Genomic DNA, 15,047 nt, shown 5'->3' on the forward strand with positions numbered 1-15,047 from the left:
GGTTATCCGGTACAAAACTCCTGCACATATCGTAATTTAGGATATCAGCTTTCATTGCCCAATGATGTTTAGACATTGTGGCTTTATGAGCTGGGGTACTGTTTCATCTCTTATATGTAGCCCAACTTCTTTTTCTGTCTTTTGCATTTTGACTTACAAAGTATGCTTTAGTTGGGTTAATATTACGATGTGCTGGTCCCATGTCTATACAGTACAACTTATTCAGTGGCTCGTGTGCAAAAATTTGGATAGAAGAGCACAAAAAATTAAGACATTACTAGAAATAGCATATCTGTATATATGTGTATCTGACAACTCACAATTGCATTTGCCTTCGTTCGATAGTGTTTTAGTATAATTTAAGCCATCTTGAGATCCTCAAAGCAGATCTCAAACAGTAGGGTATTGGAAGTCTTCATGAACATTGACTACAATACATGTTGAGAATATGATATTAATCTTTCAAGTCTTAAACGTTGCTTTTCAAATCACTTTATTTTTGATATATTTTATGCTTGGAAAAGCTTTGTGTTGCAATGGGATGTATCAGCAACAGGCTGTGCAGAGCATAAATTTCTTACCATGCTACAGGCCAAATTGCCTTATCATCACTCATTTGTATTTATTGAAACTAAATCATTTCATCAGCTTCTTCTGGGGTCTGGTTTCCCCTGAAAGTAACTTTCAAATCTCCGTTTTTTCTTGTCTCTTCCTCTTTTAGTTTATGAATCATAATGGAGACGATGAGTCAACAGACCAGCTTTCTGGAGGACTTCAAAAAGTGCATCGCAGATTTCGAGGACTCCGACGAGGCCAGGAAGGCGAACAACGGCAGCGAGGAGATGGATGATGCAGCGCCGGCACCTGGAGGAGACGAGACAGACGAGACCAACCCACCGGAGGCGGGTACGTCGACCGGACAAGACGAGCAAGTCGAGGGCATCCATCTCCAGAAGCAGATCCTCTTGTCGGCGTTGTCGGCGGCCAGCAGCGTCAAGAGCGAGGACATGGAATCCTACCACCAGGAGAACCGGAAGACCCTGGACGAGAGTCTAGGGAAACCGGAGTTGGACGACGACTTCAATACGGGCAACGGGTTCTGCTCTCCCTCGACCCAGGAGAACGACCATAAGCCACCTCCGCCGCACCAGCCACCGCAGGGGGGCAACAACGTGACCAGGTACAACCTCATCACCGGTGGCATCTACCAACAGCAGGACGAGACCCAAGCCTTCGAGGAGAAACCCGCCGCCGCTGTGGAAGACAACCCGTCCAGTCCGATGAATCTCGTGATCAACATGAAAGATTACTCTTGCAAAGTCTGCAGGAAGGTCTTCGACTCCCGGTCTGGGCTGCGCAAACACATATGCCGTCTGGAGAATGAGGATGACCTCACAGGCGAGAACGGCTACAGCCAAGAGCCAACCCAGGACGGCGAGATCAACGGGAAGTACCAGCTAGACGGCCTGGGGATGATGTCTCATGGGGTTGACGAGATCAGACAGTCGCCGCTGATGCAGACCCAGAGGCCCGACCTGACACCCTCCTCCGAGATGCAGTACCCGGCCGTGGAAGCCATGGAGACGCAGATGCCATCGACAGAAGATTCGCTGAACATCGATATCAAGAGTCAACCCGGTCAGTTGTTTATGTGTCCTATATGTAGCATGACCTTCACGCAGGCTTCCGTATTAACTAGGCATTACCGTGCTCACAGTAACGAACGACCCCACGAATGCAAAGACTGTCACAAGGCCTTCCGCCGGAAGTGCCACCTGAAGCGACACTGGCAGCGGATCCACAGTGGAGAGAAGCCCTTCAAGTGTGGCATCTGCGGCAAGGCGTTCAGCGACCGGGACCACCAACGGCAACACGAGACCATACACGGTCCCGAGACGTACCCCTGCCTGAAGTGCAGAAGCGTCTTCCCGACGGAGCAGTACTTGGCCGCCCACGTCGGGGAGCACCCCGACTGCAAGGCGGCCTTCGCGGCGAGCGCCGACAATCAGATCAAACGGCTCCGGGGTACGAAGGGTAAGGGCATGCCCGGGTCGTACAGGTGCGGGCTGTGCGGGGACTTTTTCAAAAAGTTGAGGCAGATTCAGACCCACCAACGTGTGAGACACCACGATGCGTTCGAGAAGAAGTACAAATGCAACATCTGTCAGAAGGGATTCGATCTCATCTCGGACCTGACCCACCACCGGAGTACGCACGTGCTACGGGGGAGTAAGTACGACATGGACAGAGATACGAAGAGCAGTTCGTCAGGGACGAGCGCAAAGAAGCAAGGTCGGATGGACACCACGGAGGGCTCCGGCGAGAACAAAGCGGAGCTGATGCAGATGTTGCAGCAATTGGAGAAAAGGATACAGATGCAAGAGAGGCGGGTGCAGCAGATGGAGCACCGCCAGGAGAATTTGACGGACGAGTTCGTGGAAGGAAACGACCTCGACAACAGCAGCGACGAGATCGGCAGCAAACTGCGTTACATGTTGGAGAGACCGCTGTGTAGTCCCTCGGCGTCCGATATGAACTCTCACGAGGGGTTCGCCCAGTTACAGAACTCAGACAACTCGGCCATAGACTACTCGCGTAAGAGACTGGACGGGTCCCCCGGGGCGCAGGCGGACGGACAGGCTCAAAACTCGGACATTAAGACGGAGTGCATGAACGGGATAGAGACACAGACGAAGGCGGTCCTGGACCTCATGTTCAAGAACCGACACAAGTGCAAGGAGTGCGGGCTCTCGTTCCTCCTGTACTCCGAATTCAGGGACCACCGGAAACGACACGAGAGGGCCCGGGCCGCCTTCGGCATCGAGGGCGGCGGAGAGGAACCCAAGCACTCGTCCCAGCAGATGGTCTGCGGCAATCCCGACGGAGATAGGAACCTCTGCCGGGACTGCTGTAACGAGAACGAACCCCACCCGGCCCACTCCCACAGCACGACGGATCCGGTCAACGGGGGAGAAGGTTCGTCCTCGGCCACTCCTTCCACGGACGGGGACGCGAAGACGAGAGTCCGGACCAGGTCCAGCAGTCGGAAAAGTCCAGCGGAAAGGTAAGAAAACTAAGTGTCAAAGAATCATCTGAGAATTGAAATTGAAATGTCGCTAGTATATCTGTGACATTAACATCATCATTGACTGCGATGATGCCTCTGGGTTGGATAGAAAGATGAAACAATTTTTTGAATTAAATTTTTTTGGGGATTTTTCCTTTTTGAATGAGAAAAACGTGATTATTTGAATGGTAGCATTTACAGACAGACAGACAAACCATCTCTTTCCGTTTACATTCAATTAAGGATTTGAAGTTAAAAACATTTAAAATACCTTTTAGGTCTTTTTTAGGTCTTTGTGAGAAGAATGTCTAGGAAGATTGGAATGTTGGGAATCGGGGAATTCCGCAAAATTATCATTATATTCTCACATTTGTTAGATATATGTTCTTCCTTCTTTCTTTTCTTGATGATATTGAACTTCACAAAGTAGGGGGTGGGGTGGGGGGTGGGGGTGGGAGAGATTTCCACAGCACAATTGGATTTTGTAAGAGTGAAGATTTTGAAGAACATTCACAGCTATGACAGACCACCTGTGTGATCTACTCTGACCTTCCTCTAGGGAAAACATCAAGGGTTTAGGTACATGTCAACAATCAGTTTAACATTTCTATCAACCGATATCTTTTGAGTATTAAGTAAAGGATAATTGAGATATGGTTTTTCCACTAACAGATTTGGACATTTTTTTTGCTAATTTCATATATATATTGTCCTCCACCAGAATATTCCCTTAAATTGCATCAGAAATGGGGGAAGGGTGTGGAGAAACTGAAAATGGGTTTTCAGATGGAAAAGATAATTTAACAATAGATGACAATTTTTTGGACACAAAGAAAGGAAATTCTGCACTGAATCAAACTAATAAAAAGAAAAAAAATCCTTATTAACACAGCTCAGCAAAATGATTGTAAAGCTGCCTTTGGCATTTTGTTCCCAAACTGTTGAACTTATCAATGAAACTTGCAACAGGGTAGGATGAAAATTAGGCAAAAAAACATCATCAAAGCTTTGTTAGCGAAATCAAATGAATACCCTGAAAATTTGTGGGGGACACAGAAAGTTGTGTACAGAATTCAAAGTGGTTGATAACTGGCTGTTTGCAGCAGCCAGATGGTGGGCTTCCAATACTTACCTGTCTCCCCATTAAAAAATGTTGCCCTCTCGTTCTGCTGCGTTTAGATCTGTGAACTGTGGTGACCTTTCAACACTGTCCTTGTGTTTGGTTCATTCCGGACTCCCATCCTTCCTATTTGTCATACCGCCCAAAGTTTTGGACAAAATTTCTGTCTTCCGACATCCAAGTTTCTCCCTTCTGGTTCTCCTATTTAAGAGCTGGTGTCCAATCGTTCGTAAATTTTATGCGACTCGGTGAGAATGGAATGACTTCGTTCCTCTCTCACACGTCTCCTATATATAATATTCGCTCTCTGATCTACCATGCCTACAAACTTGGGAACATGTTTTGCACTGTGCCCCCTTCCCCACCCCCATCATCCCCAATGACCAACTCTAAGGTCATCCCCATCATCCTTCCCAATCTACCATTCAGAGGTGTTACATTGTGATTTCTCGGTCGGGATTTCCGTCCGTCTGAATCCGCATGTGTTCTGCATTCTCCGTGGAAATTTTTCGGTATCAAGACATTACAGTCCATCTCATCATGCTCATCCACAAAGAATTTGCTTACAAGTAACCCTGTTTTGCGAGCATGTGTCTTTTTTTGTCTTTCTTCGTAGGATCGTCCGTTTACGTATGAGATTTTGGTACTGTATTTCTCCCTGATAGGAGAAAGATAGTCTACAGCTACGACCCACTGCAAACTGTGTTAGCTTTAAGGCAATTATTTTCGTCAAACAAGAGGTAAATCAAGGAGTGCTTAATATGTGGGGGAACTTTTATCAAGGACATGATTCAGCCTAAATGCAAAATCAGGAAGTCCTCCTAGATGGCCCCCTCTGAGGATAAAAGTCCAAGGAGGTATATTGCACAGCTACTGACTGGATGGGGATGATTTGTGTATTGGCTGCTGTAGAGCCTTTCTAGCCTAGAAATGTTACAGTTATAAAGTTTAGTGTCTACTATTGTCTATGGTGATCCTCCTCAAGCTATCCTAACATAACTGGTTGACTTGGAGATTAGTAATCATAGAAACATAAAGTAACGTTTTTTTTTTAATTCTGAGGGGATTAAAGTATTTGACAGACTGTAAGTCAAGATACTGCGAGGATAGGAAAGTTTAAGTGAAAAAAAGAAGAAACCAAGAATAAAAAAAATAAAAAAAATAAAAAATATATTGAGTGCTCACTAAGGTTTCTCTTACTAAAGATATATATGTGACACTGAAGAATATAAAGTATTTGTTGTATTCTTGTCCATATATATTATGTTACTTTATGAATAAACACAAATGAATATGAATGATTATGTATGAAAGTATGAATATGCATCAGTACTAATGAATATGAATGAGTATGTAGAAATATGCTCCTTATTAATCACAGTTAGACATTATGCAAGGGTATGTCGGAAGGAAATTGTATATTCCATGAACAGAAGAATACGTCTCCTTGGCTTATATCCGTCTCAATAAAGAACATTTCCTATTGATATTTGTGAGGGAATTTGTGGAAATTGAGCAAAATATGAAATAACATGGATGATTATGAAGGAAGATAATTAGCTATGATTGAAAAAGAATGATCTTAAATAAGTTCCCTGTGTGTTAGCAAAGCCCTAAAAGGGTTTTTTTTTGGGGGGGGGAGGCAGGGAGGGAGGCATGGTAGGCCTCAGGAGGGGGAAGGGGGGCGGGCAGATTCTGTTTAAATTCCTCTTTTGAAGTAACTAGAACTTAATTAGCTGGTTGTGGTAGATTTGTATAGGTTCAACCGTATTTTCTGTACAAAATTATTCCATCTGTGAAGAATATTTAATGCCTCCCAGTAGTTCAGCTATGCATGGAAGAGTTCATGGCTGGATTCACACCTCCCACGAATAAAAAGGCTTCGAGCAAGTTGCGTTTGAGGCAACAGTTCCAGCCAGGTAATTAATGCAGCGACTGAAATTATGAATATTGATAGCAATGACTCCACTCTACCCTCTCTCCAATTATCAAACATCACAAAGTTGATATACAATGCTCTGATGGTGAAAAAATGGAATCCGTACAATTTAAGTACAGTAGTTTAGAGAAGATCAGCATTTCGTGAAAAATTATGTTATGTTGAAATTTCAAGTTTTCATTTGTTTACATGTAAGTATACATGTACAATTTGTATGTGTACATGTGTGTTTATGGATAGGCATGTATGTATGTATGTATGGTTGCGATGCGTGGGTGTGTATGCGTATGTTTGATCCTCTATATAGATTGTAACAATATCTCAAGAAGGAAAGGTGTTGACAATTCAAGTCATTCTTGAGTATGTGGCTTTCCCATCATGAGCACAAGGTTACTATTGTTTTTGGTGGGGTCAGAGGTCATTTGTAGTCAACCAAGGTCATATAATGTGGAGAATCTTGAAAGCTCTGTAGCTCAAGAATCATAACTTTAGAGATTGTGCAAATTTATGCACCATAAATAGACCATATGGCATATGACCTGTCTACAGATTTTGGTGGAGGTCAAATGTCATTTGAGGTTATTAGCTCAAAATCCCGAAGACCTTGTAATTTACATGATACCTGGGCTATAGTATGTTGGCAATTGTCACACTGGCAGTAGAGTAAATCTGGGGTCAAGAATAATCACTGCTATTCCCTTTTGAAATTCTGCCCAAAGTCACCACCCACCCACCCACCCACCCACCCATGAAAAGCAGGCAATTGTGTTGCCAAACTTTTAGAATCAAATTGTATTGAGAACTACACTCAATGACTAAAGTTCATTTTACTGTACAATTAATTTGGATACTTTTTATAAGAGCTTTTTTTTCTTCTATTTTTTCGGGTATTACTGCCAGCCTAGGTGGAAATTATCCCGTTAAAAGGTGATTTTCTTTGACAAAAAGACAGATATGCAGTTTAGGTTAGTGTACAAATTGTTAGTACTTTACAGCATAGTTCTCAGCTATAGTGGATGCTATATACAGCATAGTTCTCAGCTATAGTGGATGCTATATACAGCATAGTTCTCAGCTATAGTGGATGCTATATACAGCATAGTTCTCAGCTATAGTGGATGCTATATACAGCATAGTTCTCAGCTATAGTGGATGCTATATACAGCATAGTTCTCAGCTATAGTGGATGCTATATACAGCATAGTTCTCAGCTATAGTGGATGCTATATACAGCATAGTTCTCAGCTATAGTGGATGCTATATACAAAGGTTATCATTTAGTCTGCTTAATTAATGAGAGAGACTTCTCAAAGCAACTACTTCAAGGCAATTGCTAAAACTTCTCTTCCAGTGGTGTGTTGCATAATAAGTTTCCTTAAATCCCTCCAGAAACTAGCCACGTACATGAATAGGATACTTCGGAGGAAAAATTTGGGATTTTTTTTCTGACGGATGAAAGAGGAACAAAATTCTAAGCAACTCTACCAAATTTGCATTCAATACCAACCATGGCATTATCAAGATATTTATAATTGAAATTGCACAGATTGTATCTGATTGTATTGTGAGTAAACTCATTGCAGTATTAAAGCTAGTAGACCTGCCACATGATGTCATATTAGCACATTACAAGCAGCAAAAATGTTTTCTTTCTCTCCCATTTTCAAACCTTGATTGTTTTTTGACCTTGGATTGGATAGTGTGCCAACTTTGTACCCTTAGGGGCATTTAGAGTTAGCATTATAACCCAATAACATTTAGTGCATTCATACTGAGAAAGTATCCCAACTTTGATGTACTAGTAAATTTGATGTACATTTTTTTAAGTAAAATATTTAAAAAGGAGCCTTGTCAGTGTGCTTTTCATGACATCACACCTGTTTTGCTCCAGGTTCACTTTGGGTACAAAGCGTGTCAATTTCGGACTGCTGTTATCTTGGAAAACTGAGTATGCAGGAATGGAATGCAAATTTCATCAGGAAGCTTATAAAAAACACGTTCCTCTCTCATCGGCCAAAAATATATTCTCATCTGGAATATCCTGTTAATGCTCATGATTTTTTTTATTAATTTCTCTAAATGACAAATAACAGCTGGGATGGTTTTGTGGTTTGTTTATGGACATTTTTGCCAAGTTTGCCCAAAGAAAGATTGCAATGAAGGAAAATAAGAAATCTCCTATTATTATTATTTTTTTTTTTTTGGTGAGGGTCAAGGGAAAATTATTCACTCTCAATTCTTAACATTTTCTCCTCTGGACGCCTTTCATATTAGTGAATTTTAATGACATGCAAAAATGCTGACTTAAAATATTTTGAAACTGTTAATGAAACAATTGAAACATTGAAATGCACCTTGACAGTTATATTTCAATTAGTGAACTATAGCATGAATACATTGTATGTTTATGTTTGTAAATCAAAGAGCATTATAACAAATTCAAAAAAATATTAATAAAAATATAAAATATTCATAAATAACCCCTCCCCTTAAACAAAGAGAAATAAACCCAAAGAACTAATAATAAATAAATAAATACCCTTCATCCCCCACCCCCTCAAAAATGCAATTATCTGGCAACTTATGTGTACTTCACTTATCTGTCTTCCCTGTCTACACACAGGTCATGCACTCTTCCCATCTAATTGACATCCAATAAATATGCTAAATTAGATCAGGTGTTAACTGCTATGACGGTGTTAAATGTTATTGTAAATGACTCCAGCTGAAATTGAAAATGTTTTCCGAGACTTTTCACCAAGGTTCAAATCATCTGCTGTTATTATTATGTATCATAATGCATAACAAATTAGAGGATTGAATTTGAAAATTTGTCCAGCTATTTTCAGTGTTCATTCACCTTCTTATTGTTTCTTGACCAAGGTAAATGAATACTTCTTCCTTGCAACACACTACATAATTAAGCATAACATTACACATTACACATAAATAAGGCATGCATGGTAACGTAACTATGCGGTTTTTAGTTTGAAACATTTTCCTGCCAAAAAACCCATGACAGGAAATGCAAAATTTGTCCGAAGAATAATTTTGTCTTATGTTTCATTAATATCTCATCATAGATGCTTTTCTGCGAATTAGGAGAGGGAAATTGAACGGTTAGATGATACTTAAAAATGTAATGTGAGATGTTTGTTGCAATGCAGTTAATGAAACTCACCATATTTACACACTTTTCGCTCATGATTGGCATTCAATAAAATGTTGAGGCAATGTTGCTTCATCTCAATTTTTGGAGTTGGATCCTTTGAAACAATTAGCGTAAGCTAATGCAGTCATTTGCAGTGACTTTAATTAATCCGGTATCGCATCGTGAAATGCTATAAAAGATGGTCAAGTCGCTGTACAAGTGTTAAGATGTATATCAGTTTTTCTACACAGAAACTGTAGTCTTCAATAAGAGAGTTAAAAAAAATTCACAGCCGTTAAAAGTGCTAACACAAAATTTGAACACTAAATAATTCGCTGATGTATTGGTGTATTACCATACCAGGTCAATCAATTTCCTGTAAATTCCCTATTTACTTCGCTCCTTGCTTACCTGTCGGCACACAATCTCAGCACTTTTGTTCTAGCGTGCCTAGAATGAACTGGTAACTTTTTAACACTGTGCGCCCTCTATGACCCGCCCCTCCGGTCAATGCCCTTCCTTCTCATTCTACCATCCAAACTGCCAGCATCGTCCTTTGGATCGAAAACTTGAAAATCACTTTTGGTTTTACAGGTTGTTATCTTTATAAGGCTTACAACATTAAGTTTGTCACATACTGTAGTCCACATACAGTACTGTAGTTTAATACCCACAAAAACTATTTGGGAAAAATTCACTTCAATTGCTTAAGACTTGCAAGTTGTTGCAGTGTAACAGAGCAAAAAAAAAAAGGACATGGAAGTATGCCAAATACTACAGGAACTACATTTCCTGCAGATCTTCAAAATTAGTTTACAAAAATACCAGCAGCAATATTTAGACTTCCAGGAATTGATTGTGGAAATGTTCCTGGTTATGGTTGAGTCGCCGACCGATCGCCCAAAATTGGCTTCATTTATAGTGAAGGCTGCATACTGATCCTTGGTAGCGATACTGTACATTGGAGGGAAGCGGTCTAAGGCATTCATTTTTAGGATATGATACATCATGTATTGATTACAACCACCTTATTGTTTTTGGTATAGGGTAAATGTCAATTCACAGCGCGTACTCCCTCACCTCATATAACCTTATGCATTACCCTATTTTGGGGAATTTGAGGTCAACGGGACTTACTGTATAACGGAGGCTTGTTAAGATAGTCACGCAGGGAAACGACCGATCTTTGTCATTTTTTTGAGATGTTGGATCGTTACAGCGCGTGGCTAATATTGCAGTTTAGAATTAGGACAGTCTGTACTGCACTAGGATTGTACAGACTATACACACAAAACTGTTGTTGAACCTCGAAAGAAAATGGTTTAAAGGTTTTTATTTTTCTCTTTGTTATTAACAATAGTCGAACAGAAGTAGTGCCATTTATCTTAGTTATCTGCCTATAGCCGTAGCAGTAGAAAATTGAAAAGAAGAAGGAATTCAAAAAAATTTAAGGGAAAGATGGAATATATTTTTCTTTTGGAATGCAATAACAGTATGACATCACACCTGTTTGTTTCAAATTGACTTAAACTGAAAGAAACTGACAATTTCAAAGTATCTCAATATTTAAAAATTGCAAAATTATGTGGAATATGTGCATGCAAATTTCGCCAGGATGCTCGGTAGTCGTTCTTATGTCAATTAGTCTCAAAATAAGTCCACCTCTGGAGTTAGTTTAAGTTTTGGGAAAGGATTGTGTGCTTGCCTCATAAAGAAGGACAGTGTTTGGAGCATACGTCATTTATGAAAGGCCAGTACCCGCACATCCTCCAAGTGATGCTGGGTATTCTGGTTGTGTGGACATTCGTTGTGTGGACATTCTAACATTTATGGACCTGCTCCCCCAAGAAAGCATCTCTGTCCCCTCTTCCCTCAAAAATTAAAAAAAAACAAAGGAATTAAATACAACTTCAAAAAAACTAATTAAAATCAAACTAATTATTCTGATTAAAACTAGAAGAAACTAAAATGCTGTACGAGAATTGCATTTCCATCTGTTAGTGAAATACTTTGAGTCAAAACCACTTTAAGAGTTAATGGTTTCATTAAAATACTAGCTGCAGGTCCCGAAGAAACTGTTGTTCCCCTAAAAGCTATAAACAGACACATAAACACTCACCAACGTGCACGCACACTCACTCACATTCAAAATGATAGTACTTAGCGGTTGAGAAAAAAGAAGATGAAATCTTTGGGACGAACTCGCTGTTTTTTCGTAAAGCATTTCACACAAAGAGGCTATATCGCTACAGTATATATTTGATATACAACTGTGATAACTGTCTGGCTGATACTGCTGTACAAGGTCCTTCTATACCTCGGTATGTTTTTTTTTGTAGTTTCAGATTTCTTTCGGGTTGCCTTTAAAACGTAACATTTCGAAAGTCAGTCGTTGAAATTTCCTTCTTGCAATATTTAAGGATGGTCAAAAGTTCAGTCGCTTTATCTCATCACTTATCGGCAATCATTTCCAAGTATGGATTTACAATTTTTAAGATTGTTCCATACAATACATCCCACCAATTCATTGCAACTCTCCTTTTTTTTTGTGGCTGTGCCATGATTTTAAATTTTACTACATTGCAATATCTGCATACACAGCAGAAACCCTCTACGTTTTACTCGAGATGTAAACGACGAAGAGGGGAAAAAGAAAAAAAAAATTAGAGAAAGATAAAAGACTAGTACTCCCTATCATGTGATGTTTTTCTCTCAAGCCCCCTTAACTTCCCCCATTTTCAAATTCTTTGAGAAGGCCCCCCAGCTTGGTTACGGGGTAATATTTCCATGTAACCATGGCAACATCATTCAAAAGGAAAGGCCTTAAACCCTCTGACAGAGGGGTCCGTTGAAAACAGTCGGATCGGATTGCGGTGTTTCGTGGCCGTCATCCCTGAATGTAGAGAGAGAGCAGACAGGTTTAATGTTCACACGGATACAGTGATTGCTTCGCCTGCCCCATTACACGTAGAGCATTTTGAGGTTGGAGACTTTTAACCATATACGTCGTCGTCGTCGGCAACGACATGGACGTACAAGCCGAGAGGTTGAAAAGAGGATCCTTCGAGGGCTTTCAGATTTCCATGGCAAAGTTGACCTTAGGTTTGAAGATATGGAAAAAAGGGGGGAAAGTAGGATTTTTTACGGTTTTTGCATTTATTTGTGGTGTAATCTTACCGTTATTTGCAAGTGTGAAGAGAATTATCCCTAGATATTTTTTGATGATAAATTTGTTGAAATTCGCAGGACGGGAGAGGATGATTTTTTTTTTTGGTGTTTAATAGGAGGCAAAAACTGTGGAGAGAGGGTGGGTGACGAGTGCCTCAAGGTTGTTGTAATGGTCACCTACACAATATGTGCAAAAACACAAAAATTTAAATTCAATGTGTGGCAGTTCCCTGTTTGAAGTAGTATTTTAGTTCCATTGATGCTGTGGTATATATAATTTAAGGATCAGCAAATCTCCATCCTCTACTCGCCTCCCAAGTCCCAATCCTAACCGTGAAAAGTTAGAAATAATACATTCTGACAAATGACAGTATACTTAATACTTTATACTGTATCAGTGTACAAGTATAATAAGGGATTGATAACAGTGTACATCTTTTACAAGAATCTGCCACAACTTGGCAGTGGTTCTCAGGACCAAATTATCCTATAAATCAGGGTTGAAAATTAAATTATTCTTTTGCTCCAAGAACGAGATGCAGAATGTGTTTGCAAATTTTTAAATATGTACTTGTCCACTCGACCATACTCACCGGCCAAAAAAAATACTCTGTCACAAAGTTGATTTTTTCTTTTCGTATTTTTAAATGCGAACTGTATAAAGTCTGTCTGATGCCATTTTCATGAACTAGTGTGTCATATTTTTAAGGTATGTTTTTATATCTCCTTTAAGGGCAGAATATTGTCATCATCAGCATCATATTAGTCAAACATATTTTAAAACATTCACTTCAAAATCCAGCTTTATAGGTCATCAGTTTAGATCCCAAATATGCTAGGAAAGTCAGATAATGGTCACTGATCCAACTTAAGCAAGCAATTTGCTGCCACCCTTAAACTAAACGTATTTCCTCTCCGAGAATCCAAGATACTGAATTGTTTAATTTGACACTCCTCGGGTCTTGAAATTATTCGGAGGGATCCAGAACCACCAGGAGAATTAGTCGTCAAACTATTGATAGCCATTTTTATGCATGCTAAAATGTTTTGATCTGATACTGATGATCTTAATTACACAACCCTCATAGGTTGAAAGAGACTGTATCTATTTCATATTTTCCTATCTGTACAATGACTTTGGTCCATCACAGTATCTCTCGATCTAGATCTAAATTAAATCACATGTGCATGGGATGAAAAATTGTGCTCCCATTTTTGCATTGCAAGTTTGAGGTTTAAGTAGCTTTTTGGTTCTCGTGTTACAGTAGTAAAAAAGCAATGGTTCAGCATGTAGAAAATTGCTGTACATCTTGCATTTGTGTAGTAATTTGCACTGCTTTCATAGTATACTGGCTACAGTATGTGATACCAGGTAAATTTGTGCCCCCGGGTTAATATATATATATATATATATATATTATATACATATATATATATATAGATATAACTATATATATATAACTATATATATATATAACAATATATATTTATATATACATATATATATATATTTATATATATATATATATATATAATCAAAATCGAAGTGAGTTGGAAAATCTAGAACAGTGATAAAACTTCCAGCCTCCACCGGGATTCGAACCTGGGCCTCCCACTTTATATTCGGACACCCTAACCACTAGGCTATGAACGCTGATTGTATGTCAGTTTGAAACTGGTAAGGAAGGTCGTAATTCCACTGTAGGCGTTTGTCACCTGTAGTCAATAATATATATATATATAGTTAACATATATATTAACTATATATATATATATATATATATATAGTTAAGAAATATATTAACTATGTATATATATATATATTAATAATTGAAATCGTATATGTATATATAGCCCTGTTTTGTTTCTGTCCTTTAAACCTCTCAATTAACTTCTTTTTGACTTTCTCCAGAAATTTTTATATCTTTGCAGTGCCAAATAAAATATCTGTTTTCAATTTTCTGTCTTGTTTCACTTTGCAGTCCTTACATCAGCGTGCTGATGAAGTCTGAATCCTGTCCACGTTGTAGTACCTACCTGGAAGAACTACAGCAGGTAAATAAAGATTTCAACAATTGTTGGCAATCATGACAGCGATGATGGCATTTATCTTAACATTAAAGGATGACGCTAGGCAAGACTGTCTGTCTCGATATGTCGTAGTCCTAGAAGAAAAAAAATTAGTATAAACAGTTGTTCCTGTTTCAAGATATTCTGCTTCTAAAAATGGTAACATATCTATGGAATGATGATTCTTGTTTTACTTTGAGAACTAACCTCATGATTTGTGTGTTAGTCTGAAAGTAGACCAGCCGCTTTAATTAATGAGCTCAGCTAAAGATGTTGTGAAGTTTCAAACCTATCTTTGCATTCTGAGGTGTATCTACTAGTTTCTCATCAAATTCATCAGACGTAAGCTGGTGCACACTTTGCGCCAAAAAAACAATGCTAACCCAACATCATCCTATCGTGGCATTTTGAGAGGTTTTTTCTGCCAGTCGTCATCAAATTTAATAGATTTATTGAAAATCAGAGTAAAGACATATTGCATTTACTACTCTTAGTGTTTTTGAGAGATGACCCATGAATCATCAGTGGTTCT

The 15,047-nt window shown here is 39.4% G+C and overlaps 1 protein-coding gene across 3 annotated transcripts in view; it reads left to right on the forward strand.

Moving 5' to 3' along the window:
- Positions 1-15,047, forward strand: part of LOC139981077 (uncharacterized) — a 49,826-nt gene that overhangs the window by 30,214 nt on the left and 4,565 nt on the right. For all 3 annotated transcript variants that reach the window (XM_071993238.1, XM_071993240.1, XM_071993239.1), the window contains exons 2-3: positions 722-3,064; positions 14,428-14,500. In XM_071993238.1, coding sequence (XP_071849339.1) covers positions 735-3,064; positions 14,428-14,500 — 2,403 coding nt within the window. In that variant the 5' untranslated portion in view covers positions 722-734. The remainder of the gene's footprint in view (positions 1-721; positions 3,065-14,427; positions 14,501-15,047) is intronic.

This window comes from Apostichopus japonicus, chromosome 15, assembly GCF_037975245.1.
Source record: "Apostichopus japonicus isolate 1M-3 chromosome 15, ASM3797524v1, whole genome shotgun sequence".
Classification (NCBI taxonomy): Eukaryota; Metazoa; Echinodermata; class Holothuroidea; order Aspidochirotida; family Stichopodidae; genus Apostichopus; species Apostichopus japonicus.